This window comes from Trachurus japonicus, unplaced genomic scaffold (assembly GCF_045865225.1).
Source record: "Trachurus japonicus isolate A0001 unplaced genomic scaffold, Traja_1.0 AP029893.1".
Taxonomy (NCBI): domain Eukaryota; kingdom Metazoa; phylum Chordata; class Actinopteri; order Carangiformes; family Carangidae; genus Trachurus; species Trachurus japonicus.
The window spans coordinates 5,241-33,121 of NW_028220026.1; the positions used below are offsets into that span (position 1 = coordinate 5,241).

General features: G+C 43.2%; 2 protein-coding genes, 1 long non-coding RNA gene and 1 pseudogene across 3 annotated transcripts; all 4 read left to right on the forward strand.

Moving 5' to 3' along the window:
* The first annotated feature begins 2,020 nt into the window (after nucleotides 1-2,020).
* Nucleotides 2,021-3,795, forward strand: LOC146960862 (leucine-rich repeat-containing protein 39 pseudogene; annotated as a pseudogene).
* Nucleotides 3,796-5,116: 1,321 nt separating this feature from the next.
* LOC146960863 (lipoamide acyltransferase component of branched-chain alpha-keto acid dehydrogenase complex, mitochondrial-like) lies at nucleotides 5,117-7,659 on the forward strand. The gene is made up of 3 exons (XM_085771983.1): nucleotides 5,117-5,329; nucleotides 5,418-5,489; nucleotides 7,492-7,659. Exons 1-3 carry the CDS (start codon nucleotides 5,162-5,164, stop codon nucleotides 7,657-7,659), a joined length of 408 nt encoding a protein of 135 aa, XP_085628109.1. The 5' UTR covers nucleotides 5,117-5,161.
* A 3,052-nt stretch (nucleotides 7,660-10,711) lies between these two features.
* LOC146960864 (uncharacterized) lies at nucleotides 10,712-15,011 on the forward strand. The gene is made up of 5 exons (XR_015035352.1): nucleotides 10,712-10,923; nucleotides 12,180-12,234; nucleotides 12,640-12,724; nucleotides 12,987-13,079; nucleotides 14,893-15,011. It is a non-coding gene; the product is annotated as an uncharacterized LOC146960864 (long non-coding RNA).
* A 4,826-nt stretch (nucleotides 15,012-19,837) lies between these two features.
* Nucleotides 19,838-26,860, forward strand: LOC146960865 (uncharacterized). Its single transcript, XM_085771985.1, has 8 exons — nucleotides 19,838-19,872; nucleotides 21,318-21,555; nucleotides 22,588-22,744; nucleotides 22,830-22,966; nucleotides 24,328-24,518; nucleotides 24,607-24,678; nucleotides 25,732-25,738; nucleotides 26,693-26,860. Exons 1-8 carry the CDS (start codon nucleotides 19,838-19,840, stop codon nucleotides 26,858-26,860), a joined length of 1,005 nt encoding a protein of 334 aa, XP_085628111.1.
* Nucleotides 26,861-27,881: the final 1,021 nt, after the last annotated feature.

Genomic DNA, 27,881 nt, shown 5'->3' on the forward strand with positions numbered 1-27,881 from the left:
CAGAGACCTGCCACTGTGTCACGGTGCATTAATATAAACTCTGTCCTCAGACTGTCCTGACTGTCCCTGAACACCACACAGAGACAACATGGAGCTGTGTGAGGTTGAGTTTTATTTATCATGATAATTAATACATACTTAGTAACAAGCCTGTAAGTTCAACACATCAGTATGCTACTGTGATTTAACTAGCCTAGTTAAATAAAAAGATGTAGTTTAATACCATAATATCTAGGGCTGACCAAAGGCCAATGTCTTTACTTCATGTGTCAAATATTTATTACTTGTTGCTACGACTCATTTTAGCTTCTTTCACCAAACTCCCATGATGCACTGAGCTCCTACATCCCATCCTTCTTCTGTAGGGCTGCTGTGTGTGGACCAGATGCTGCCGTCACCATGACAACGTCCCAACGTGCAGGAGGACACGCGGTCAGAAACTCCAGAGGTCAGAGAGGAGGTGGGTGGTCCTCCGCTCTGATTGGCTGAGAGACCCCGACTCCTCTCCCTCCCTGGACCAGGACCGGCCCAGTCATGTGACTCTGAGTGGAGGGGGGGGGTAAGAGGGTAAGAGGGGGGGTAAGAGGGTAAGAGGTGGGGGTATCTGTCGGTCACATGACCTGGAGACTCTGACTAAAATTAACCAGCAGCTGATCTGATCTGAGGTCAAATTTCTCAGCAGCATGGACGACGACTGTTGCCGCTGCGCTGAGACAAGGTGAGAGCTGCTACACTGAGACTGTACTACTACAATAATACTGCAATACAATACTACTACACTGTAATACTACTTCACTGTTATACTGGAGTACCACAGTACTGCAATACTACAGAGCTATAGTAATACAACACTAACTACAACATGACACCAGTGTTCACCGACTACAACACTAACACTGTGGTACTGTGTGATACTACTACAACACTGTACAGCTGTACTCTGATAATACAACACTGTAATACTTTGAATACTACAATAACACAGTGGTGCTATGATAATACTACTGTAATTATACTGTAGTTCTACAACACTGTTAGACTACAGTACCACAACACTGTAACACAACAGTCCATTACTGTGATAGAATACTACACAGCAATAACACTACATTGTTATATTACTGCACTGTAATACTACAGCACTAATGAAAATACAACTAACAAGATACACTCAGAGTAAATGTACTTTTTTTTCATTCTGTGTAACTGTCAACGTGAAGATAAATGGAAAATGAAATAAATAACTTGTAATTTCACGAAAATGAGGATTTTCTGTTATCTTGTAAATTTCAATTTTCCTTTATTGTCATCGAGCAACGAAGCACAACAAAATATATGTGAATCTCTCCCTAATAACTTTAAAGAGTAATTTAAGATATAGATATATTCATTATGTAATAATGCAAAAAAAAAATTCACCTCATGATGTAATGATCTGCCACATTTTGTGATAAAATTCTTAAACGCAATAGGTAATAAACCTTGTTGCATTTTGTTACAAGTTGTTACATATTGCATTAGTTACAAAATAAAAGTGTTGCACTTTTTTATATAGAAAATGTAAGAATTTTGTGCAAAATGTAACAATTTATTACAAAATACAGCAAAGTTTATTACATATTGCATTCAAGAAGTTTATTACAAAATGTGGCAGATTTTACAAAATATTACATCATGAGGTGAAATACAGGCCTCAATTAAATAAATAATTTAAAAAAAACTGTTTTCTTTTCAAGTTATTTAGCAAAATAGAAATTAGATTAAATAAATTAAATGTTTTTTATTTGTTCCTCTGGTGATGATCAATAATCTCAGAGCTGAGTTACCATAGTACTATGTGCCGTAAACTGAATTCACTTCCAAGTCTTCGAGTATTTTAGTCTTAAGTGTTGAGAATTTGTGGAATTTAGTCCAACTCTCAAACTTAAGAATAAAAGCTTTTTATCAACTTTCTCAAGTCTAAGAATCACTCATACTCTCCCAGATATTTAAATGATCAATAATCAATAACGACAGGATGATCAGGAGGAGAGCGAGGCTGCAGCTCAGAGGTCAGAGGTCATCTCGCCTGTCCCCCCGTGCGGCGCTGTGACGTCGTCGTCGTCGTGGTGACCATGGTGGGGGGCGTGGTGGTGTGCGGCTCCATCAGCTCGGTCAGAGCTCTGTGGGAGACCCGGATCAAGAGGAGGAGGGAGGAGCAGGACGAGGAGGAGCAGCAGAGGAGGAGGAGCGGCACCGAGCGGCGCTCCAGACTCAGCCTGGGGGTCTGGGAGGACCGGGCCCTTCTGGCTCGACTCAGACAGAAGCTGCAGACCGAGGACGGACGGCTGGTGCTCCGCATCGAGCAGGAGGAGTGGAAGGTATCAGATTATTGTCCTGGTCCAGTCTTCAGTCTGATGCAGGGGCCTAGCTTAGGGTTAAACATTTGGGGGGGAGGTTAAGATCTCTGTCTGTATAGGGATTTTTTAAAGCAAAAAGGTCAGCGTATGCGTGGAAAAGTGCAAAATCATTAACTTTGATAAAAGGACAAGGCTTATTTGCCTCTTTATTTTGTCATTTCCGTATTAGAATATGGGCTAGACCAATCATGACCAGGGAATATCACATCATAAAATAACGGTGTAACTAACGACACTACTTTTTCAGTGACAGGTAATCAAAAAAGTTACCTTTCCCCTGCTATAACGCCGTTACCGTTACTGACAATAAAATGCACCATTACTTGACTCAAGAAGTCCCATCATAAAATAATAATACATCTGTTAAAGTGTACGTTTGACTTTTTTTTTTCAGTCCATAAACCAACTACGGTAGTAGAAAAAAAAAACATGTATCTGGAACGAACCAACTCCAGAGTTGGGAGGGAGGTTACTGGGATGAGTTCAAGTAATTTGACATATTTCAGCATTTTATATTTAAAAAAAGCAACGCAATTGTTACTTTTATTATGTAGTAATTCAGTTACTAACTCAGTTACTTTTTGGTAGGGCTGCAATTAAGGATAATTTTCATTATTGATTAATCTGTCGATTATTTAAACCATTAACCAATTAGTTGTTTGGTCAATAAAATGTTAAAAAAATGTTGAAAAACATCAACCAGTGTTTCCCAAACCACCAGACGACATCGTCCTCAAATGTCTTGTTTTGTCCACAAACCAAAGAGAGACTCAGTTTATTGTCATAAAGGAACAAAGAAACCAGAAATATTCACATTGAAGAAGCTGAAATCAGAGAATTTGGACTTTTGTTCTTAAGAAACTACTCAAACTGATTATTAGATTATCAAAATAGTTGATAATTAATCGATTATTGTTTGATTAATCCAGTAATTTTTTTTTTTTTTTATATCATAAATGACGCCGTTGGTCCTGATGTGAGTGTTTGTCTCTGCAGGTCCTACCGGGCTGTCTGGTCCAGCTCAACCAGGTCCAGGAGTGGCAGCTCCACCGGACCGGACTGCAGAAGATCCCTCACTTCATCTCCAGCTTCCAGAACCTCCTGGTGCTCGATCTGTCCCGCAACGGCGTCTCTGAAATCCCCAAACAGATCGGTCAGTAGCCTACCTCCGACAGGTCAAAGACCGACCCTATAGCCGGTCTCACCATGTGTCCTCCTGGTTCTGGTTCTGGTCTCAGGGATGTTGACGCGGCTCAGAGAGCTGATGCTGAGCTACAACCGAGTGCAGGTGGTTCCCGAGGAGCTGAGCGGCTGTGAGAGTCTGGAGAGACTGGAGCTGGCCATGAACCGGGAGCTGGACCACCTCCCTGACCAGTACGGACCAGGGGCCGGATAGGAGTCGACTTATGAGTAAAACAAATTATTGACTGAAAGATGCACTTAAAGGATAGTAGCATTTTTTTAAAAGTGGGGTTGTATGATCTACAAATAGCCCCTAAAAAAATACACAGTTCCATTGTTCGTTATAATATAATTTTTTCCAGCCCTTCAAAGTGCAGGAAAAACACAGTTTTTATTTGGACCTAACCAACTGCTGATCGGGGGGCGCTAACCCTGGGCGGAGGGATACGTGAATTGGTTAGGTCCAAATAAAAACTGTTGTTTTTCCTGCACTTTGAAGGGCTGGGAAAAATGCAGAGAGTCTTCTACTGCAATTAAAGTACTTAGGGGCTATTTGTAGATCATACAACCCCACTTTAAAAAAAATGCTACTATCCCTTTAAAAGGTAGTTATCAAGTGTCTTAGTCACACCTTTAGTGAACTGAATCTTAAATGCCGGTGTCAGAGCCGAGTTACCATAGTACTATGTGCTGTAAACTGAATTTCCAAGTCGTCCGAGTCTTAGAGAATTTTTAGTGTTGAGAATTTGTGGAATTTAGTCCAACTCTCAAACTTAAGAACTAAAGCTTTTTATCAACTTTCTCAAGTCTAAGAATCACTCCTACTCCCCCAGATATTTAAAGGGACAATTCAACATTTTGGCAAATTGGCCCATTGCCATAATCCCTATAGTCATAGCAGTAGGTTCGTTACCTTTAATTGTCGGTGCAGGCTATCTTCACCACGTTGAGGGATGTTTGATTTGCCACTCACAGTCCGAGCAAAAGGAGCGTTGTCCAGGGCAACGTAACATACAGTAAACGCATACCCTGGCTCACAATGCCTACTAAAAATCATCCAAAGTGTGGAAAATAAATAAAGGTATTTGTTTTACACCTACCATATTTTTGGGGTGTTTTAGCTCTTTTGTTTGAAACGGGAAAAAGTTGCAAATTTGCTGCTATCTAAAAAAAAAAAAAAGGTTTGACGATCAGTCGACTACGGCAAAATCTGACGAATCAGATTGGACTATGAAAATCCTTAGTCGAAAACAGCCCTAGAGACCAGCGCAGAGGCAGAAAATAACCCTTTTTCTCTACATTTCGTATGTTTGTGTCACTGAAAACATCTGGCCCAGATAAAAAAGTTCTTGGTTTGAAAGTCTGTCCCAACTGAATTTGTAGCTGAATATCCCTTTAACAGCAGATCAGACCTGTTATGTGTCAGATAATCATTAATCAGTTGTCATTGATCAGGTTTCCCAGAATCCGATCAGATCACTGGGTCTGGATCAGTCTGACCCGGTTACTTCACATCATTTATATCTAATCACCTTGGTGTGTCTCTTTGCCCTCAGGCGTCCCACAACATCGGGCTGGCGATGGACACGAGTCAGGGTCTGCTGGTGCCCAACGTGAAGAACGTGCAGCTGCTCAGCGTGTTCGACATCGCCCAGGAGCTGAACCGGCTGCAGACGCTCGGCGCCGTGGGGCAGCTGGGAACGTCGGAGCTGACGGGGGGAACGTTCACCCTGTCCAACATCGGATCAGTGAGTCCAGACGCCGCCGCTCTGAGGACGGAGACGGACTCTAGACCCGCTCTAACCACAACCTGTTTCCTCTGTGTGTGTGTTGTAGATCGGAGGGACGTACGCCAAACCAGTCATCCTCCCTCCTGAGGTCGCCATCGGAGCGCTGGGGAAGATGCAGGTGAGTTCCAGACTTTCCAACGACCTATGAACACACCGCAGACATCAAACATCAAAGTACTTAGATAAGCCCCTCCTGCAGGGTAAGAAATTAAGAAAAATTAGGCCATTTTCAAAATGTGTGGGGGCCATTAAAAAAAAGGTAATTAGAGCTAGTGAATTAACACATAATACTGTTGAAATGAACGAGTTTCGGGGCAGATAATGTTATTTAGAGGCTGCATCTCGGTGCTCCCATCACTCCCACTATGTGGATATACACAGCTCTGAATGGATCTAAATATCGTCTAAAGGATCCTAATGACACCAAAGTTATATGTGTTAGTAAACGACCAGATTTTATGTCAGAAATAAGGTCCAGGTTTGGGGCGGTGCGTGGCGCAGTGGGTAGAGCGGCCGCCCCATGTAGAGGCTACAGTCCTCACCGCAGGCGGCCCCGGTTCGAATCCCGCGTCGGGCAGCCCTCTCATTGTCATTCCCCGTCTCTCTGCCTCCCCCTTTCCTGTGTATCTCTACTGTGTGCTATCAATAAAAAGGCAAAAAGCCACCAAAAAAAAACTTAAAATTAAAAAAAAAAAAGAAATATGGTCCAGGTTGTAAAAAACTGCACTTTTCCTTTAAACTTATGGGCTATAATAACATCGGACGTTGTTTATTGATCAACTGAGCGCCGGGTTAAGACACGTTAGATCAGGGGTGCCCAAATTCTTCTCAGTGAAGTGCCAAAAATGAATCGGGGTGGAGGGTCACGGGCCAAAATTAAACATTCAAATTAAATATGCCTATAACATGGGTTAATTGTGCAAAATAAACACTCATGCAAAGTGTTTTTTAAATAACACTATTGATTATTGTGTTTCACTGGTAAACAGGGCTCCAGACATTTTGCCCCTAGAATTTGGGACAGTACAAGTAAATTTTTCATCTACTTGTGCACATGTGCAACCAGTGAAGTTGCCTGTCTTTTGTTTTGTAACGCTGGTGAAACATGAAAGGGGAGACTCAAAAAATCTGATGTTTGTAATTACAGGTGGCAGGTCAATGTGTGTGAGTATTGTGAATACTTGCCCTGCAAATCAATTTACAAGTGTGCGCCCCTAAATTGCCTACTTGCTCTCCTAAAATTTTAAGTTAGGGGCCACTGTGCTCCTAGTGAAAAATGTTAGTCTGGAGCCCTGCTGTTAAAACAAGCAAAGTTACTGGTACTGGTAGGTCTGGTTGAGAAGGGCATCGTCTGCTACTTGTGTCGTCCCCAGAAAAGCAGAGTAGCATGTGAATTTGTTGCCGTTGCCCAGTCAGCTAATGTCCATTCTCCCTGCTCCTCTCACCCACACAGAGCCTTTTTTTTCATTGAATGACTTTTCAATTATTGAAAATAATTGCTCATCCTTAAATCAAAAAATACTAAAAGGCTGAGGAGTTGTGATGTTGTTGAAAAATAAATATTCAAAAGTCAGAATTTTGCCTATTTTCTTTATAGACAAAATAACTTTAATTACCATACACACACACAAAAAGTACCGAAAACCGGAACCGTTGGAAACTGGAGCATGAGTGAAGTGTCCTTTCTCTTCCTCCAACCATAAAAATAAAGTCACTTACACGGTGGCTGATAACACGATGTTGACGCGTGCATATGGGTGCAATTAAAACCAGTCCAAACCAAGGTTTCAATGTTAACTCAAAGTTGATTTATTTCCACAAAATAATAACTCCAGCACTGTCAGGCCATGTCACGGTAAAGAAACGTGTGCTCCATCAACCACACCTGTGCTTTGTTCGTCTCAATCAAAGAACCCCTTGTGACCCGTAGTGCTTGACATCACTTCCTGTATGAGCGGAAGTTACAAACCAAAAATCTACCAAAATAAAACACCAAAAATAAACACCAAAATAAAAGGGCAAAATGGCTCTTACAATGAGTTTTGGGGCGTTCTTGACTAAACTTGGGGCCGAATGCTAATTCCAACGCTGTGTGTGTGTGTGTGTGTGTGTGCTCTCAGGTGCTGCCCCGGTTCGGCGCCGGCGGTCAGGTGGTCCCGGCTCACATCATGGCGGTCAGCTGGTCGGCGGATCACCGCATCATCGACGGCGCCACCATGTGCCGCTTCTCCAACCTGTGGCGGGAATACCTGGAGAACCCGGCCAGCATGGTGCTGGACCTCAAGTGACCGGACCCGACCGGATGGAACCGGATGGAACCGGACCGCCAACACTAACACACCTTCACCTCTCCCCCTTCGCCGCCATCGCCACCGCCGCCGCTGCTGCTGCTGCCTTCATCATCATCATCATCTTCTTATTCTTCTTTTCTCTCATTTCCTTGTTGCCTTTGAGCGAGTTGCGGCGGCGGCGCGATGCGGCGGGGGAGGGGTCAGCCTGTCAATCATGTCGTTTCCATGACAACCACTCATTCACTCACCCACCCCCTTACTCTCTCACTCACTCACTCTCTCTCTCTCTCTCGGTTGGAGGTTTAGAGGTTTTTGTAGTTTTTGGTCCAAGTTGAACCAGGGTTCAGCTCTTCAGGTGCTGGTGGTCTGGGTCTGGATTCTCTTTGCTGGGGGGTCGGGGGGGGGTGTGTGTGTGTGTGTGTGTGTGTGTCATCAATAATTCATCAGTTCATTGATCAGTTTGGACTCTGTTATCCTGGACCGGACCAGTTTTGTTGTTTTTTTTTCTATTTGGAAAATTAATCCTAATAATAATAATTTTAATCGGTGAAACTTTTAATTTGAAAATCACAGGAAGTGAGACTGAACCAGTGTGTGTGTGTGTGTGTGTGTGTGTGTGTGTGTGTGTAAGAGAGATCCAGAACCAGAGTCTGATTGGGGGGGAGGGGGGGGCAGAACTGGGTCCTGAGACCTGAGACCCGGGTTCACCAGAGTCCAGTTCCATCAGTTCGATCCAGATCAGATGAACCCGTCTGGGATCTGGTCCAGTTTAAAGTGGTTTTCTGAGTCCTGAACCAGGACCAACCGCTCTGTGAAAGGTCCACAAAGTCTCCGCTGATCATCAGGACCAGAACTTCACATGGTTCTGGTTCTGGTCCCGGTCCTGGTCCTGGTCCTGGTCCGATCTGGTCCTGACTGACTGAACTGTGTGTAAATGAACCAGTGGACCTGCTGCTGGTTCTGGTTCTGGACCCGTCTGACTGTTACTGCTCCTCCAGCTCCTGAGGGGAAGACCTGGTCCTGGTCCTGGTCCTGGTTCTGGTTCTGGTTCTGGTTCTGGTTCTGGTCCTGGTTCTGGTCCTGGTTCTGGTTCTGGTTCTGGTTCTGTAGCTGCTAAGTGCCCCCCCCCCCCTCTCTCCCCTCTCCCCTCCCCTCCCCCCACCAGCTGCTCCCTGACCTGGTTCTGGCTCTGGTCCTGGTCCTGGTCCCGGTCCCGGTCCCGGTCCCGGTCCCGACGTCTTCCTCTGGGCTGCTGGGTAACGATGGTGTCGTAGTTTTTTTTTTTTTTGATTTTTTTGATCAAATCTTGAAAATGGATCAAACCTTCATCAGTTTGTGTCGTTCAGAACTTTTTAGTCGGATCAGGAAAACGTTGATCCAGAACATCAGGATTATTCTGATCCCAGCAGTTTGGTGGATTCAGGAACAAAATGGGATTTAAATTAAATGTTATCTGGTCAAATAAACAACATTTATAATGTAGAATATATAAAGTTTTGATTATTTAACAATTAAAGAACTTTTTCCCAACAATTAGCAAATTTAATGAGATTTGAAGTTTAAATTTGAAACACATGGGGAAATGTTCCCAATGTATTTGACTGATGTACTGTATATTTGCATTTTTAAAATCTATTTAAACAGCCAGACCAGATGAGATCATTTCTGGCTGTTTAAAAAACACTGAAGAAACAAAAAACCAATCCAACAAAGTCTATAAATGAAACAGTAATCTCTTTCAATGAAAAAAACATTTTTTTAATTGCTTTATATATATATACGGTATATATATATAATTATATACAGAACAATACATTTTTTTGCCAGGGGTAATAGTTACAGGGTATCCGCGGGGTCTTAAAAAGTCAAAAATTTGAAAATCTAAATTTTAGGCCTTAAAATGTCTTAAATTTGTTGAATTATTGTGTTCAAGTCTTAAATAATTTTAGACAGGTCTTAAATGTTCTTATGCCCTCCATGGGCGAGCATTTCACTCGCATTTGCCCCTAAAAAAAAATACATGTGTGAACCGGGAAAATCACAAAAAAGAAAGATCACAACCTGCGATTGGTCAAAAACTACAAATCCCACAATTCTCTGGCCTCAACAATAACAGTAGTTAGTGTAAGTAAGGGAGAGTGGAGCTGTCGGTGAAAAGAGGAAACAACGCCACGTCTGGTCCTGTTCTATGTTGTCCGTTCACACCGTCACCGTTTATTCGTTACGTCCGCGGTGTAAAAGGCCGTGACGCAAAGACGCGATTAGGCGCGAGACGCGATTAGGCGCGCGACGCGGTATACGCGACTTTTTTTTTTTGCGACGCAATACACGCGATTCTTTTATGGCGACGGGACCTTCGCGTCTTCGTCTATTTCATCGTGTTTGGTGGGAAGACCCACAAGGGGCTTCCCACCAAACACGAGGAACGCTTTTTTTTCGCGCGAGCTTTGACGCGCGACCAAACGCGAGATACGCGAGATACGCGATTTGACGCTCGTTTTGACTCGTGTAAAAAAAAAAATCATTTTCACTACAACATTTTTTATTTTTATTTTTTCAAAGGAGGTTAAATCGAAAGCAACTGGACTTAGTTATTTGTCTGAAGACGTTTCACCTTCATCCAAGAGGCTTCATCAGTTCTACGCATCTGACCAGGCTGGGACTGGTCCAACTGGTCTGGAGACTCAGTATAAGTCCGGTTGCTGAGACTTTAGAGTCAAAGAGGAGCAGTGCGTCTGCGTCGCTGTGTCGGACTGTTTGGATTTAATGAAGAAGCTGCACGGTGTCCTCCCGTATTTTACCTGGGTCGCTACCGGAGCTTGATAAATGGAGAGAAAAAACAAACGCCAGGCGCACGTCGCGGTGGAACCGAGAACAGCTGAGTTTTCCTCCTCCAGCTGAACAGCTGATCTGTGATCTGTGGCGAAGACGTACAGAGACCTGCCACTGTGTCACGGTGCATTAATATAAACTTCAACCTCAGAGCTGTCCCACACAGCAGGAGACTCCGACGCGGATCCGCATTCAAGTCACCAAACCCGCGTGACTGTCACATTCGTTTGGCCGCCGCCTAGAGGATCAGCCCCGCCTCCAGGCAGAGCCGTTATTCTACCGTCAAACAGCGGATCCCGGACGGACCCGTGTCGGACGTGTGGACACGGACGCGCCTTTACTGTAACGGTCGACCACAGTAGTCCACACCGAGCCGAGACTAGAGGAGTCATCTTTCTTTGCTGGGACACGGTTGTGCTGAAGCCTCTAGTAAGTTTATTGATTTATTGATGTATTGCGACATTCACAGTAAACATTGGCCTTTGTGTTTTTAATCGTCATGTATATTAATGCTTGTAATGACGTTGTTTGATATTAGCACTGTTAGAACTTTTGTAGTTTTGTGCAACAGGCTAGGTTAGCTTCTAGCTGAGATGTGATGATGCACGTCTGTAGCTATTTTGTTTTAAAATGGGATAGCAATTTCGGGAGAATATGTTGTGGTTGTGTGACTAAAAAAACACACATTGTTGTTTGGTAACGTTATGGTTATCTGTTTTAATGTAACAGTTATCGCAGCTGTTATGCTGTGTAACGTTAGCCTATGCTAGCGGTAACTTAAGTAACTTAGCTGCTATTTCTCCGACCTCGACCTCCCATTTCCTCGATTTAAGTAGGCTATGCCCGGTGTTCCGACACCCAGTAAGTACGAGTCGCCCTCTTCATACACATTACGGTGTTTTTTTTTTTTTTTTAAATAATTATTTTCATTTCTTTAAAACTAACTAGCCGTTAGCGGCTAGTTAGCCGGCTAGTTAGCCGCTAACGGCTAGTTAGCCGCTCGGCTTTTATTAAAAAAATAAAAAACACCGTAATGTTTATGAAGAGGGCAACCAACTCCAACGGTACGGAGTTTAGAATGACTTTTTTAAGCCTCTCTTTGCTCCTCATGTCTTAATTCTCCGTGACTTTTCGCTAGCCGAGCGGCTAACGGCGCTGTTGTACATATCAGCACGGGTGTGAGTCGGTCGTAGGCACGAGGCCGCACACCCGTGCTGATATACAGTACAACAGCACTCCCTCTGCCTTTATTCATCCCACGACGGGGAAATTCACAAGTTACAGCAGCAGTACAAACACACTCACACATGCCATGCACACTGGCAATATTAATGTTTAAGCTTGTCAGTGCTTTATGATGATTAATATATGCTGAGAAACAAGATTGTAAATCAAGCAGGAAAGACCAATAATTTGTGTTTAATGAATCAAATATAATCAGATATTGTTTTGGTCATAAATAGGCTATGTTTAATTCGCTGGGGAGGAGCGGCGGGCACACAGCTTTTCTTTTCTTTTTTTTTTTAACTTTTTTTTTTTAAATAATGAGGGCTGTCATTTTTGCTAAGCTTAAGTCAACTAAAGTTAGCTATTTTGTGTCTTCTATGTCCTGCCTTGAGTTTATGTTGTCTACACACCCACATACTTGACTTTTTTTCAACATTTTTTCTATTTTTACTGTGTAGATAATCCTCCAGCTAGGCCAATATTTGACATGTCTCTGGGTGCTGCTGTGTAGTGGTGAGTATTAGCCTACTATTCAATTGCTTTTGTTGGTTTTAGGGATGCACATTTTGAATTTTTTTTCTGACTGATGATAACCAACGCTTGTTAACCGATATGATTACAATGCTCTCGGGGGCGATCACTTTTTCTCTTTTGCGCAGCTCTGTTGTAACAGGTGATGCAGATCGATGTCCCTGTAGGCTACATTTGTTGTCTGACCTTCTTTTATGATGTTATTCCTTTTTTAATATTGTGAGTAAAGATAATTACTGCAAGTCCTATTGCCTTTAAGATTCTAATGTTCATTTTTTTTGTTGAAACTATTTTGGAGAGATATGTCTAATAATCAGTCTTCATTACAACACAAAATAATATGGCACCACAAACTAAACCAATTTCCATTTGTCTTTCTTTCTCTAGTGAATGTGGCAGTGTAAAGGGTGTTCAGTTGCTGTGCAATATTTGACATGTCTCAGGGTGCTGCGTCAAAGGCTCTGCAGTAGTGGTGAGTATTACTAAATCATTTGTTGTTTTCTGAGTTTATTGTTTTTTTTCATTTATGTATATTATTTTTAAACAATTACTCAGTAATGAAAAAGAAATAGGGGGCATCATTGCACCAATGGATGAAGTAAATATATTCTCTGGGTTGGGGGTGTAACAACTGATTGTCTTCAAGACAAAAATGCCTTTTACCAGGACAAATGAGAATTTTCACAGACATGAACTCAAACAACACAACTTGTGCCTCTGCTTTTCTGCCGTAGGATGACGACGTGGATCTGGGAAGAGAATGCGTCCTAAAGACCCTCTGCGTTTACCTGAATGAGGACCCGGAGAATCTATTGAGAGAGTATGTGGTAAGTAGCTATTACTTAGGTTTAGTATGTTGAGATGTTATCTTTCGTATTTTATATAAACTTTAAAACATCTACTCATTGTAATTACTTTACAGTCAGCTAAGTTGTAGGATAATATGGTAGTGATCTTAATATCAAAGTGTGTGTTTATTTTTCATTAAAGGGATAGTTCGGGTCTTTTGATATCTATCTACTTGTTTTAGCACAGAGCTAAAGGGAGAGCTTTATGAACCTGATGTGATGCTGAACCTCATCAGATGGAGTTCCATAGACTGTAGGAAAGAGGTTAGAGCAGAGAAGAGTGATCGTTGCAGCGCAGTCCATGGTGGAAGATCAGACCAACAAATATACAGACAGCGTGCATCACCTCCAAGGATGGTGCTGCTGGAAAAAAAAAAGAACAGCACTCCTCTGCAGCCAGCTGACGTGTAGCTCACCTGCAGCTGTCAGAGGATCCTCGCTCTTTCTTTAGCCTGGCGTTTGGATGCACTTTGTTCAACATTTGAAGATCTAACCACCATCTGACCACCGGTCAGCTGAGCCAGCTAACAGAGTGGACGTGGCTGGTGTGTAGACTCGCTATTTTATAACGGCAAGAAAAAATAATCGTCCTGATAGTGTGTACATTTGTCGGGCTGATCTTCCATCACAGACTGCGCTGCATTACTGATCATCACCCGGTCACCCTGTCTGTCACAGCTGCAGCTGTGGTCTAACTTCAGCTTGTTGCTTCCCTGTCCCTCCTCTCTCTGTCTGCCCGTTCTAACTCCATCTGATGAGGTTCAGCATCACATCAGGTTCATAAAGGTCTCCCCTTGGCTCTGTGCTAAAACAAGGGATGGCTTCATCACTTGTGTCATAATCAGATATGTTTACGTGAACTATCCGAGCAATAAACTCCATGAAACAGCTGATGGAAATGCGCACAGCCGTCTAGAGGCGGCGGCGCGCAGTGATATGGAGGGAGAGAAAATAGCAGCAAGCGATTGTGAGGTCAGACCTTTTTGTGGACAACGGTTTTGTGATGCAAATGTATCACTCTTTTGAACGCATATTGTTTTGAGAAGTAAAACGCTTTATTTTTGTGACCCCAGCCAACTAACCGGACTACATTCGTCAGCACCGCAAACTCTCAAAGTGTGAGAGAGAGAATTAAACATAGCCTATTTATTATCAGTTACTATGACCAAAACAATATTTGATTCGTTAAACATAAATTGGTCTTCCCTGTAGGATTTGTTTTATTTACAATCTTATTTCTCAGCATATAGGCCTATTAATTATCATGACAACATAAAGCACTGACGAATAAGCCTAAACATTGATACAGGACTCTGTAGCACAACTCATCACACATTCATGCTCTCCCTGTGTGATCATCTAGGAAGCAGACAGTCTGAGGTTGAAGTTTAGATGACACTGTGACAGGTCTCTGTACGTCTTGACCACATGTCAGCTGTTCAGCTGTAGTAGAGGAGAACTCAGCTGTTTTCAGCTCCGCCGCACGTAGCGTTTTTTTTTTGTTTTTTTTAGGAGCTCCGGTATATTGCGGCTTTATGCGGGAGGACACGCGATAAACTACAGCTGATCCAATGTATTTATCTGAGCTTGGTCACCGTGAGAGGCGCTTTGAGCTGCGTTCATATTAAGTTACACCTGACGCAGGACAGGGCATTTTGACAGGTCTGCGCTCACATCAGCTGTGTTTATTTACCCTCACCCTGTCACAACGTTTGATGTCTTTTTTTCTTTTTGCTCGAAATTAAACATGGTATGACCTTGACTCCCTATATATCTGTCTGTTTGATTACAGGTGCTGTAAGAAAAAATATAGTGACAGGTCAGCCACAGATGACGAGGTGACCAAACACGCCATCCACCTTGCGGCAGATTGTGCAGTGAGGAGACGTGTCCCGCCTCCATCCACGCGAGAACCCCAGTAGCATGTACTTTAAAAGAATAAACAATATTTGTATTGAACTTCTTGTCGTTCACCAGTTATTCATTTTCTGATATTTTAGCTTCACATTTCATTGAAGTTGTAGCCTCATTTTGTACAGTAAGTTGATGTCTTGACTTGAACCTTTTCTGTATATTGACAATAGTGCTGGGTTAAAAATGCAAGGCAATGCAGATTTAAGCTTGGTGTAGAAGTCTAGGCTAGGCATAGTTATAGTTTTAGTTTAAGCTATTTTATGGAGATTTTGAAAATGATGAACGGGTCCAAAACGGACCCGGGCCAGAGGTTTTTTTTGCGTCCGTTGCGGATCCGCGGCGGATTTGCGGGTCCCGAACGGACCCGGGCCAGAGGTATTTTATAAGTCCGTTGCGGGTCCCAAACGGATCCGGGCCAGAGGGTTATTATGAGTCCGTTGCGGATCCGCGGCGGATTTGCGGGCCCCGAACGGACCCGCCGCGGAGGTATGATTTAAATCGCGGATGCGGACCGGATGCAGCGCGGATCCAGGACGGGTCCGCGATCCGCCTTCGTAGCGGATCCGTCACGGAGTGCAAGTGGACTCCGACACGGGTCCGTTTCGCGGGTCCGTTCCGGAAGCGGACTCCTTTTGCTATGTGGGGTCTGTCCTCAGACTGTCCTGACTGTCCCTGAACGCCACACAGAGACAACATGGAGCTGTGTGAGGTTGAGTTTTATTTATCATGATAATTAATACTTAGTAACAAGCCTGTAAGTTCAACACATCAGTATGCTACTGTGATTTAACTAGCCTAGTTAAATAAAAAGATGTAGTTTAATACCATAATATCTAGGGCTGACCAAAGGCCAATGTCTTTACTTCATGTGACAAATATTTATTACTTGTTGCTACGACTCATTTTAGCTTCTTTCACCAAACTCCCATGATGCACTGAGCTCCTACATCCCATCCTTCTTCTGTAGGGCTGCTGTGTGTGGACCAGATGCTGCCGTCACCATGACAACGTCCCAACGTGCAGGAGGACACGCGGTCAGAAACTCCAGAGGTCAGAGAGGAGGTGGGTGGTGTGTGTGTGTGTGTGTGTGTGTCATCAATAATTCATCAGTTCATTGATCAGTTTGGACTCTGTTATCCTGGACCGGACCAGTTTTGTTGTTTTTTTTCTATTTGGAAAATTAATCCTAATAATAATAATTTTAATCGGTGAAACTTTTAATTTGAAAATCACAGGAAGTGAGACTGAACCAGTGTGTGTGTGTGTGTGTGTGAGAGAGATCCAGAACCAGAGTCTGGGGGGGTTGGGGGGAGGGGGGGGGGGCAGAACTGGGTCCTGAGACCTGAGACCCGGGTTCACCAGAGTCCAGTTCCATCAGTTCGATCCAGATCAGATGAACCCGTCTGGGATCTGGTCCAGTTTAAAGTGGTTTTCTGAGTCCTGAACCAGGACCAACCGCTCTGTGAAAGGTCCACAAAGTCTCCGCTGATCATCAGGACCAGAACTTCACATGGTTCTGGTTCTGGTCCAGGTCCCGGTCCTGGTCCCGGTCCGATCTGGTCCTGACTGACTGAACTGTGTGTAAATGAACCAGTGGACCTGCTGCTGGTTCTGGTTCTGGACCCGTCTGACTGTTACTGCTCCTCCAGCTCCTGAGGGGAAGACCTGGTCCTGGTCCTGGTTCTGGTTCTGGTTCTGGTTCTGTAGCTGCTAAGTGCCCCCCCCCTCTCTCCTCTCTCCCCTCCCCTCCCCCCACCAGCTGCTCCCTGACCTGGTTCTGGCTCTGGTCCTGGTCCTGGTCCTGGTCCCGGTCCTGGTCCTGGTCCTGGTCCTGGTCCCGGTCCCGACGTCTTCCTCTGGGCTGCTGGGTAACGATGGTGTCGTAGTTTTTTTTTTTTTTTTTGATACTGACCTTTATTTTGTCTATTTTGTTTTGTTTTGTTTTGTTTCATGTGTTGAAATGTTTGTTGTTTGTTGTTGTTGATGCTGTCGTGGTTTTGTGTTGGGATGTGGATCCGGATCAGGACTCTTGGACCTGGTTCTGGTTCTGGTTCTGGTTCTGGTCCGACTCATAAACTGTGAAGTGTCTGAACCCTGGTCAAACGAGAAAAAAGAAAAAAAAAGAAAGAAAAAAAAACTCAATAAAGTTGAAGTGAACCAAGTCTGAGTCGTTTGTGGTGAGTTCAGTTTCCTCAGAGAACGTGGGAGAAGTCACTTTCTGGTCCTGGACCCAGTTGTTACAAAGGGTTAAAAACTGATCGGATTTTGGATCATTGATCAGATCAAATCTTGAAAATGGATCAAACCTTCATCAGTTTGTGTCGTTCAGAGCTTTTTAGTCGGATCAGGAAAACGTTGATCCAGAACATCAGGATTATTCTGATCCCAGCAGTTTGGTGGATTCAGGAACAAAATGGGATTTAAATTAAATGTTATCTGGTCAAATAAACAACATTTATAATGTAGAATATATAAAGTTTTGATTATTTCACAATTAAAGAACTTTTTCCCAACAATTAGCAAATTTAATGAGATTTGAAGTTTAAATTTGAAACACATGGGGAAATGTTCCCAATGTATTTGACTGATGTACTGTATATTTGCATTTTTAAAATCTATTTAAACAGCCAGACCAGATGAGATCATTTCTGGCTGTTTAAAAAACACTGAAGAAACAAAAAACCAATCCAACAAAGTATAAATGAAACAGTAATCTCTTTCAATGAAAAAAACATTTTTTTAATTGCTTTATATATATATACGGTATATATATATAATTATATACAGAACAATACAATTCTCTTTCTCTTTCTTGTTTTTGTTTTGTAGTTTTATTGAGATTTTTGGGGATTATTCTGTTATATGTATTTTAGTGATTATGTATGTAGTTGGTATATTTGTGTTTAATTTTTGTATGTTGTTATTTATTTGAGTCTGATGTAAAGGATTTATATCCTGTATCAGATGTTTTTCATTAAAATTAAATTAAATTTCATTAAATACATTTTTTGCCAGGGGTAATAGTTACAGGGTATCCGCGGGGTCTTAAAAAGTCAAAAATTTGAAAATCTAAATTTTAGGCCTTAAAATGTCTTAAATTTGTTGAATTATTGTGTTCAAGTCTTAAATAATTTTAGACAGGTCTTAAATGTTCTTATGCCCACCATGGGCGAGCATTTCACTCGCATTTGCCCCTAAAAAAAAATACATGTGTGAACCGGGAAAATCACAAAAACAGAAAGAGCACAACCTGCGATTGGTCAAAAACTACAAATCCCACAATTCTCTGGCCTCAACAATAACAGTAGTTAGTGTAAGTAAGGGAGAGTGGAGCTGTCGGTGAAAAGAGGAAACAACGCCACGTCTGGTCCTGTTCTATGTTGTCCGTTCACACCGTCACCGTTTATTCGTTACGTCCGCGGTGTAAAAGGCCGTGACGCAAAGACGCGATTAGGCGCGAGACGCGATTAGGCGCGAGACGCGGTATACGCGACTTTTTTTTTTGCGACGCAATACACGCGATTCTTTTATGGCGACGGGACCATCGCGTCTTCGTCTCTTTCACGAGGAACGCTTTTTTTTCGCGCGAGCTTTGACGCGCGACCAAACGCGAGATACGCGATTTGACGCTCGTTTTGACTCGTGTAAAAAAAAAAAATCATTTTCACTACAACATTTTTTATTTTTATTTTTTCAAAGGAGGTTAAATCGAAAGCAACTGGACTTAGTTATTTGTCTGAAGACGTTTCACCTTCATCCAAGAGGCTTCATCAGTTCTACGCATCTGACCAGGCTGGGACTGGTCCAACTGGTCTGGAGACTCAGTATAAGTCCAGTTGCTGAGACTTTAGAGTCAAAGAGGAGCAGTGCGTCGCTGTGTCGGACTGTTTGGATTTAATGAAGAAGCTGCACAGAGTCAGGTGAGCAGAAGCTGCACAGCGTCCTCCCCTATTTTACCTGGGTCGCTACCGGAGCTTAATATGGAGAAAAAAACAAAACAAACGCCAGGCGCACGTCGCGGTGGAACCGAGAACAGCTGAGTTTTCCTCCTCCAGCTGAACATCTGATCTGTGATCTGTGGTGAAGACGTACAGAGACCTGCCACTGTGTCACGGTGCATTAATATAAACTTCAACCTCAGAGCTGTCTGTCCTCAGACTGTCCTGACTGTCCCTGAACACCACACAGAGACAACATGGAGCTGTGTGAGGTGGAGTTTTATTTATCATGATAATTAATACATACTTAGTAACAAGCCTGTAAGTTCAACACATCAGTATGCTACTGTGATTTAACTAGCCTAGTTAAATAAAAAGATGTAGTTTAATACCATAATATCTAGGGCTGACCAAAGGCCAATGTCTTTACCCCATGTGACAAATATTTATTACTTGTTGCTACGACTCATTTTAGCTTCTTTCACCAAACTCCCATGATGCACTGAGCTCCTACATCCCATCCTTGATCTGGGGCGCTGCTGTGTGTGGACCAGATGCTGCCGTCACCATGACAACGTCCCAACGTGCAGGAGGACACACACAACTCCAGAGGTCAGAGAGGAGGTGGGAGGTCCTCCGCTCTGATTGGCTGAGAGACCCCGACTCCTCTCCCAGGACCCAGGACCGGCCCAGTCATGTGACTCTGAGTGGAGGGGGGGGGTAAGAGGGTAAGAGGGGGGGGTAAGAGGGTAAGAGGGTAGGAGGGGGGGTAAGAGGGTAAGAGGGGGGGTAAGAGGTGGGGGTATCTGTCGGTCACGTGACCTGGAGACTCTGACTAAAATTAACCAGCAGCTGATCTGATCTGAGGTCAAATTTCTCAGCAGCATGGACGACGACTGTTGCCGCTGCGCTGAGACAAGGTGAGAGCTGCTACACTGAGACTGTACTACTACAATAATACTGCAATACAATACTACTACACTGTAATAATACTACCTCACTGTTATACTGGAGTACCACAGTACTGCAATAGCTATACAACTACAGAACTATACAGAACAGAACTAAACTACAACATGACACCAGTGTTCACCGACTACAACACAACACTGTGGTACTGTGTGATACTACTACAACACTGTACAGCTGTACTCTGATAATACAACACTGTAATACTACAGTACTACAATAACACAGTGGTGCTATGATAATACTACTGTAATTATACTGTAGTTCTACAACACTGTTAGATTACAGTACCACAACACTGTAACACAACAGTCCATTACTGTGATACTACACAACAATAACACTACATTGTTATATTACTGCACTGTAATACTACAGCACTAATGAAAATACAACTAACAAGATACACTCAGAGTAAATGTACTTTTTTTTCATTCTGTGTAACTGACAACGTGAAGATAAATGGAAAATAAATCAAATCAAATAAATAACTTGTAATTTCACCAAAATGAGGATTTTCTGTTATATTGTAAATTTCTATTTTCCTTTATTGTCATCGAGCAACGAAGTACAACGAAATATAGGTGAATCTCTCCCTAATCATTTTAAAAAGTAAAAAGGATAAAATAAATATACAAAGACTAATTTAAGATATAGATATATTCATTATGTAATAATGCAAAAAAAAATTCACCTCATGATGTAATGATCTGCCACATTTTGTGATAAAATTCTTAAACGCAATAGGTAATAAACCTTGTTGCATTTTGTTATAAGTTGTTACATATTGCATTAGTTACAAAATAAAAGTGTTGCACTTTTTTATATAGAAAATGTAAGAATTTTGTGCAAAATGCAACAACTTATTACAAAATACAGCAAAGTTTATTACATATTGCATTCAAGAAGTTTATTACAAAATGTGGCAGATTTTACAAAATATTACATCATGAGGTGAAATACAGGCCTCAATTAAATAAATAATTTAAAAAAAACTGTTTTCTTTTCAAGTTATTTAGCAAAATAGAAATTAGATTAAATAAATTAAATGTTTTTTATTTGTTCCTCTGGTGATGATCAATAATCTCAGAGCTGAGTTACCATAGTACTATGTGCCGTAAACTGAATTCACTTCCAAGTCTTCGAGTATTTTAGTCTTAAGTGTTGAGAATTTGTGGAATTTAGTCCAACTCTCAAACTTAAGAATAAAAGCTTTTTATCAACTTTCTCAAGTCTAAGAATCACTCATACTCTCCCAGATATTTAAATGATCAATAATCAATAACGACAGGATGATCAGGAGGAGAGCGAGGCTGCAGCTCAGAGGTCAGAGGTCATCTCGCCTGTCCCCCCGTGCGGCGCTGTGACGTCGTCGTCGTCGTGGTGACCATGGTGGGGGCGTGGCGGTGTGCGGCTCCATCAGCTCGGTCAGAGCTCTGTGGGAGACCCGGATCAAGAGGAGGAGGGAGGAGCAGGACGAGGAGGAGCAGCAGAGGAGGAGGAGCGGCACCGAGCGGCGCTCCAGACTCAGCCTGGGGGTCTGGGAGGACCGGGCCCTTCTGGCTCGACTCAGACAGAAGCTGCAGACCGAGGACGGACGGCTGGTGCTCCGCATCGAGCAGGAGGAGTGGAAGGTATCAGATTATTGTCCTGGTCCAGTCTTCGGTCTGATGCAGGGGCCTAGCTTAGGGTTAAACATTTGGGGGGGAGGTTAAGATATCTGTCTGTATAGGGATTTTTTAAAGCAAAAAAGTCAGCGTATGCGTGGAAAAGTGCAAAATCATTAACTTTGATAAAAGGACAAGGCTTATTTGCCTCTTTATTTTGTCATTTCCGTATTAGAATATGGGCTAGACCAATCATGACCAGGGAATATCACATCATAAAATAACGGTGTAACTAACGACGCTACTTTTTCAGTGACAGTAATCAAAAAAGTTACCTTTCCCCCGCTATAACGCCGTTACCGTTACTGACAATAAAATGCACCATTACTTGACTCAAGAAGTCCCATCATAAAATAATAATACATCTGTTAAAGTGTACGTTTGACTTTTTTTTTTCAGTCCATAAACCAACTACGGTAGTAGAAAAAAAAAACATGTATCTGGAACGAACCAACTCCAGAGTTGGGAGGGAGGTTACTGGGATGAGTTCAAGTAATTTGACATATTTCAGCATTTTATATTTAAAAAAGCAACGCAATTGTTACTTTTATTATGTAGTAATTCAGTTACTAACTCAGTTACTTTTTGGTAGGGCTGCAATTAAGGATAATTTTCATTATTGATTAATCTGTCGATTATTTAAACCATTAACCAATTAGTTGTTTGGTCAATAAAATGTTAAAAAAATGTTGAAAAACATCAACCAGTGTTTCCCAAACCACCAGACGACATCGTCCTCAAATGTCTTGTTTTGTCCACAAACCAAAGAGAGACTCAGTTTATTGTCATAAAGGAACAAAGAAACCAGAAATATTCACATTGAAGAAGCTGAAATCAGAGAATTTGGACTTTTGTTCTTAAGAAACTACTCAAACTGATTATTAGATTATCAAAATAGTTGATAATTAATCGATTATTGTTTGATTAATCCAGTAATTTTTTTTTTTTTTTATATCATAAATGACGCCGTTGGTCTGATGTGAGTGTTTGTCTCTGCAGGTCCTACCGGGCTGTCTGGTCCAGCTCAACCAGGTCCAGGAGTGGCAGCTCCACCGGACCGGACTGCAGAAGATCCCTCACTTCATCTCCAGCTTCCAGAACCTCCTGGTGCTCGATCTGTCCCGCAACGGCGTCTCTGAAATCCCCAAACAGATCGGTCAGTAGCCTACCTCCGACAGGTCAAAGACCGACCCTGTAGCCGGTCTCACCATGTGTCCTCCTGGTTCTGGTTCTGGTCTCAGGGATGTTGACGCGGCTCAGAGAGCTGATGCTGAGCTACAACCGAGTGCAGGTGGTTCCCGAGGAGCTGAGCGGCTGTGAGAGTCTGGAGAGACTGGAGCTGGCCATGAACCGGGAGCTGGACCACCTCCCTGACCAGGTACGGACCAGGGGCCGGATAGGAGTCGACTTATGAGTAAAACAAATTATTGACTGAAAGATGCACTTAAAGGATAGTAGCATTTTTTTAAAAGTGGGGTTGTATGATCTACAAATAGCCCCTAAAAAAATACACAGTTCCATTGTTCGTTATAATATAATTTTTTCCAGCCCTTCAAAGTGCAGGAAAAACACAGTTTTTATTTGGACCTAACCAACTGCTGATCGGGGGGCGCTAACCCTGGCGGAGGGATACGTGAATTGGTTAGGTCCAAATAAAAACTGTGTTTTTCCTGCACTTTGAAGGGCTGGGAAAAATGCAGAGAGTCTTCTACTGCAATTAAAGTACTTAGGGGCTATTTGTAGATCATACAACCCCACTTTAAAAAAAATGCTACTATCCCTTTAAAAGGTAGTTATCAAGTGTCTTAGTCACACCTTTAGTGAACTGAATCTTAAATGCCGGTGTCAGAGCCGAGTTACCATAGTACTATGTGCTGTAAACTGAATTTCCAAGTCGTCCGAGTCTTAGAGAATTTTAGTGTTGAGAATTTGTGGAATTTAGTCCAACTCTCAAACTTAAGAACTAAAGCTTTTTATCAACTTTCTCAAGTCTAAGAATCACTCCTACTCCCCCAGATATTTAAAGGGACAATTCAACATTTTGGCAAATTGGCCCATTGCCATAATCCCTATAGTCATAGCAGTAGGTTCGTTACCTTTAATTGTCGGTGCAGGCTATCTTCACCACGTTGAGGGATGTTTGATTTGCCACTCACAGTCCGAGCAAAAGGAGCGTTGTCCAGGGCAACGTAACATACAGTAAACGCATACCCTGGCTCACAATGCCTACTAAAAATCATCCAAAGTGTGGAAAATAAATAAAGGTATTTGTTTTACACCTACCATATTTTTGGGGTGTTTTAGCTCTTTTGTTTGAAACGGGAAAAAGTTGCAAATTTGCTGCTATCTAAAAAAAAAAAAAAGGTTTGACGATCAGTCGACTACGGCAAAATCTGACGAATCAGATTGGACTATGAAAATCCTTAGTCGAAAACAGCCCTAGAGACCAGCGCAGAGGCAGAAAATAACCCTTTTTCTCTACATTTCGTATGTTTGTGTCACTGAAAACATCTGGCCCAGATAAAAAAGTTCTTGGTTTGAAAGTCTGTCCCAACTGAATTTGTAGCTGAATATCCCTTTAACAGCAGATCAGACCTGTTATGTGTCAGATAATCATTAATCAGTTGTCATTGATCAGGTTTCCCAGAATCCGATCAGATCACTGGGTCTGGATCAGTCTGACCCGGTTACTTGACATCATTTATATCTAATCACCTTGGTGTGTCTCTTTGCCCTCAGGCGTCCCACAACATCGGGCTGGCGATGGACACGAGTCAGGGTCTGCTGGTGCCCAACGTGAAGAACGTGCAGCTGCTCAGCGTGTTCGACATCGCCCAGGAGCTGAACCGGCTGCAGACGCTCGGCGCCGTGGGGCAGCTGGGAACGTCGGAGCTGACGGGGGAACGTTCACCCTGTCCAACATCGGATCAGTGAGTCCAGACGCCGCCGCTCTGAGGACGGAGACGGACTCTAGACCCGCTCTAACCACAACCTGTTTCCTCTGTGTGTGTGTTGTAGATCGGAGGGACGTACGCCAAACCAGTCATCCTCCCTCCTGAGGTCGCCATCGGAGCGCTGGGGAAGATGCAGGTGAGTTCCAGACTTTCCAACGACCTATGAACACACCGCAGACATCAAACATCAAAGTACTTAGATAAGCCCCTCCTGCAGGGTAAGAAATTAAGAAAAATTAGGCCATTTTCAAAATGTGTGGGGGCCATTAAAAAAAAGGTAATTAGAGCTAGTGAATTAACACATAATACTGTTGAAATGAACGAGTTTCGGGGCAGATAATGTTATTTAGAGGCTGCATCTCGGTGCTCCCATCACTCCCACTATGTGGATATACACAGCTCTGAATGGATCTAAATATCGTCTAAAGGATCCTAATGACACCAAAGTTATATGTGTTAGTAAACGACCAGATTTTATGTCAGAAATAAGGTCCAGGTTTGGGGCGGTGCGTGGCGCAGTGGGTAGAGCGGCCGCCCCATGTAGAGGCTACAGTCCTCACCGCAGGCGGCCCCGGTTCGAATCCCGCGTCGGGCAGCCCTCTCATTGTCATTCCCCGTCTCTCTGCCTCCCCCTTTCCTGTGTATCTCTACTGTGTGCTATCAATAAAAAGGCAAAAAGCCACCAAAAAAAAAACTTAAAATTAAAAAAAAAAAAGAAATATGGTCCAGGTTGTAAAAAACTGCACTTTTCCTTTAAACTTATGGGCTATAATAACATCGGACGTTGTTTATTGATCAACTGAGCGCCGGGTTAAGACACGTTAGATCAGGGGTGCCCAAATTCTTCTCAGTGAAGGGCCAAAAATGAATCGGGGTGGAGGGTCGCGGCCCAATATTAAACATTCAAATTAAATATGCCTATAACATAGAGTAGGTTAATTGTGCAAAATAAACACTCATGCAAAGTGTTTTTTAAATAACACTATTGATTATTGTGTTTCACTGGTAAACAGGGCTCCAGACTGCCCCTAAATGGGGGCATTTTGCCCCTAGAATTTGGGACAGTACAAGTAAATTTTTCATCTACTTGTGCCGTATGTGCAACCAGTGAATTTGCCTGTCTTTTGTTTTGTAACGCTGGTGAAACATGAAAGGAGAGACTCAAAAAATCTGATGTTTGTAATTACAGGTGGCAGGTCAATGTGTGTGAGTATTGTGAATACTTGCCCTGCAAATCAATTTACAAGTGTGCGCCCCTAAATTGCCTACTTGCTCTCCTAAAATTTTAAGTTAGGGGCCACTGTGCTCCTAGTGAAAAATGTTAGTCTGGAGCCCTGCTGTTAAAACAAGCAAAGTTACTGGTACTCTGGTTGAGAAGGGCATCGTCTGCTACTTGTGTCGTCCCCAGAAAAGCAGAGTAGCATGTGAATTTGTTGCCGTTGCCCAGTCAGCTAATGTCCATTCTCCCTGCTCCTCTCACCCACACACAGCCTTTTTTTTCATTGAATGACTTTTCAATTATTGAAAATAATTGCTCATCCTTAAATCAAAAAATACTAAAAGGCTGAGGAGTTGTGATGTTGTTGAGAAATAAATATTCAAAAGTCAGAATTTTGCCTATTTTCTTTATAGACAAAATAACTTTAATTACCACACACACACACAAAAAGTACCGAAAACCGGAACCGTTGGAAACTGGAGCATGAGTGAAGTGTCCTTTCTCTTCCTCCAACCATAAAAATAAAGTCACTTACACAGTGGCTGATAACACGATGTTGCGCATATGGGTGCAATTAAAACCAGTCCAAACCAAGGTTTCAATGTTAACTCAAAGTTGATTTATTTCCACAAAATAATAACTCCAGCACTGTCAGGCCATGTCACGGTAAAGAAACGTGTGCTCCATCAACCACACCTGTGCTTTGTTCGTCTCAATCAAAGAACCCCTTGTGACCCGTAGTGCTTGACATCACTTCCTGTATGAGCGGAAGTTACAAACCAAAAATCTACCAAAATAAAACACCAAAAATAAACACCAAAATAAAAGGGCAAAATGGCTCTTAAAATGAGTTTTGGGGCGTTCTTGACTAAACTTGGGGCCGAATGCTAATTCCAACGCTGTGTGTGTGTGTTTGTGTGTGTGCTCTCAGGTGCTGCCCCGGTTCGGCGCCGGCGGTCAGGTGGTCCCGGCTCACATCATGGCGGTCAGCTGGTCGGCGGATCACCGCATCATCGACGGCGCCACCATGTGCCGCTTCTCCAACCTGTGGCGGGAATACCTGGAGAACCCGGCCAGCATGGTGCTGGACCTCAAGTGACCGGACCCGACCGGACGGAACCGGATGGAACCGGATGGAACCGGACCGCCAACACTAACACACCTTCACCTCTCCCCCTTCGCCGCCATCGCCACCGCCACCGCTGCTGCTGCTGCCTTCATCATCATCATCTTCTTCTTATTCTTCTTTTCTCTCATTTCCTTGTTGCCTTTGAGCGAGTTGCGGCGGCGGCGCGATGCGGCGGGGGAGGGGTCAGCCTGTCAATCATGTCGTTTCCATGACAACCACTCATTCACTCACCCACCCACCCCCTTACTCTCTCACTCACTCACTCTCTCTCTCTCGGTTGGAGGTTTAGAGGTTTTTGTAGTTTTTTGGTCCAAGTTGAACCAGGGTTCAGCTCTTCAGGTGCTGGTGGTCTGGGTCTGGATTCTCTTTGCTGGGGGGTCGGGTGTGTGTGTGTGTGTGTGTGTGTGTGTGTGTCATCAATAATTCATCAGTTCATTGATCAGTTTGGACTCTGTTATCCTGGACCGGACCAGTTTTGTTGTTTTTTTTCTATTTGGAAAATTAATCCTAATAATAATAATTTTAATCGGTGAAACTTTTAATTTGAAAATCACAGGAAGTGAGACTGAACCAGTGTGTGTGTGAGAGAGATCCAGAACCAGAGTCTGGGGGGGTTGGGGGGAGGGGGGGGCAGAACTGGGTCCTGAGACCTGAGACCCGGGTTCACCAGAGTCCAGTTCCATCAGTTCGATCCAGATCAGATGAACCCGTCTGGGATCTGGTCCAGTTTAAAGTGGTTTTCTGAGTCCTGAACCAGGACCAACCGCTCTGTGAAAGGTCCACAAAGTCTCCGCTGATCATCAGGACCAGAACTTCACATGGTTCTGGTTCTGGTCCCGGTCCTGGTCCTGGTCCCGGTCCCGGTCCGATCTGGTCCCGACTGACTGAACTGTGTGTAAATGAACCAGTGGACCTGCTGCTGGTTCTGGTTCTGGACCCGTCTGACTGTTACTGTTCCTCCAGCTCCTGAGGGGAAGACCTGGTCCTGGTC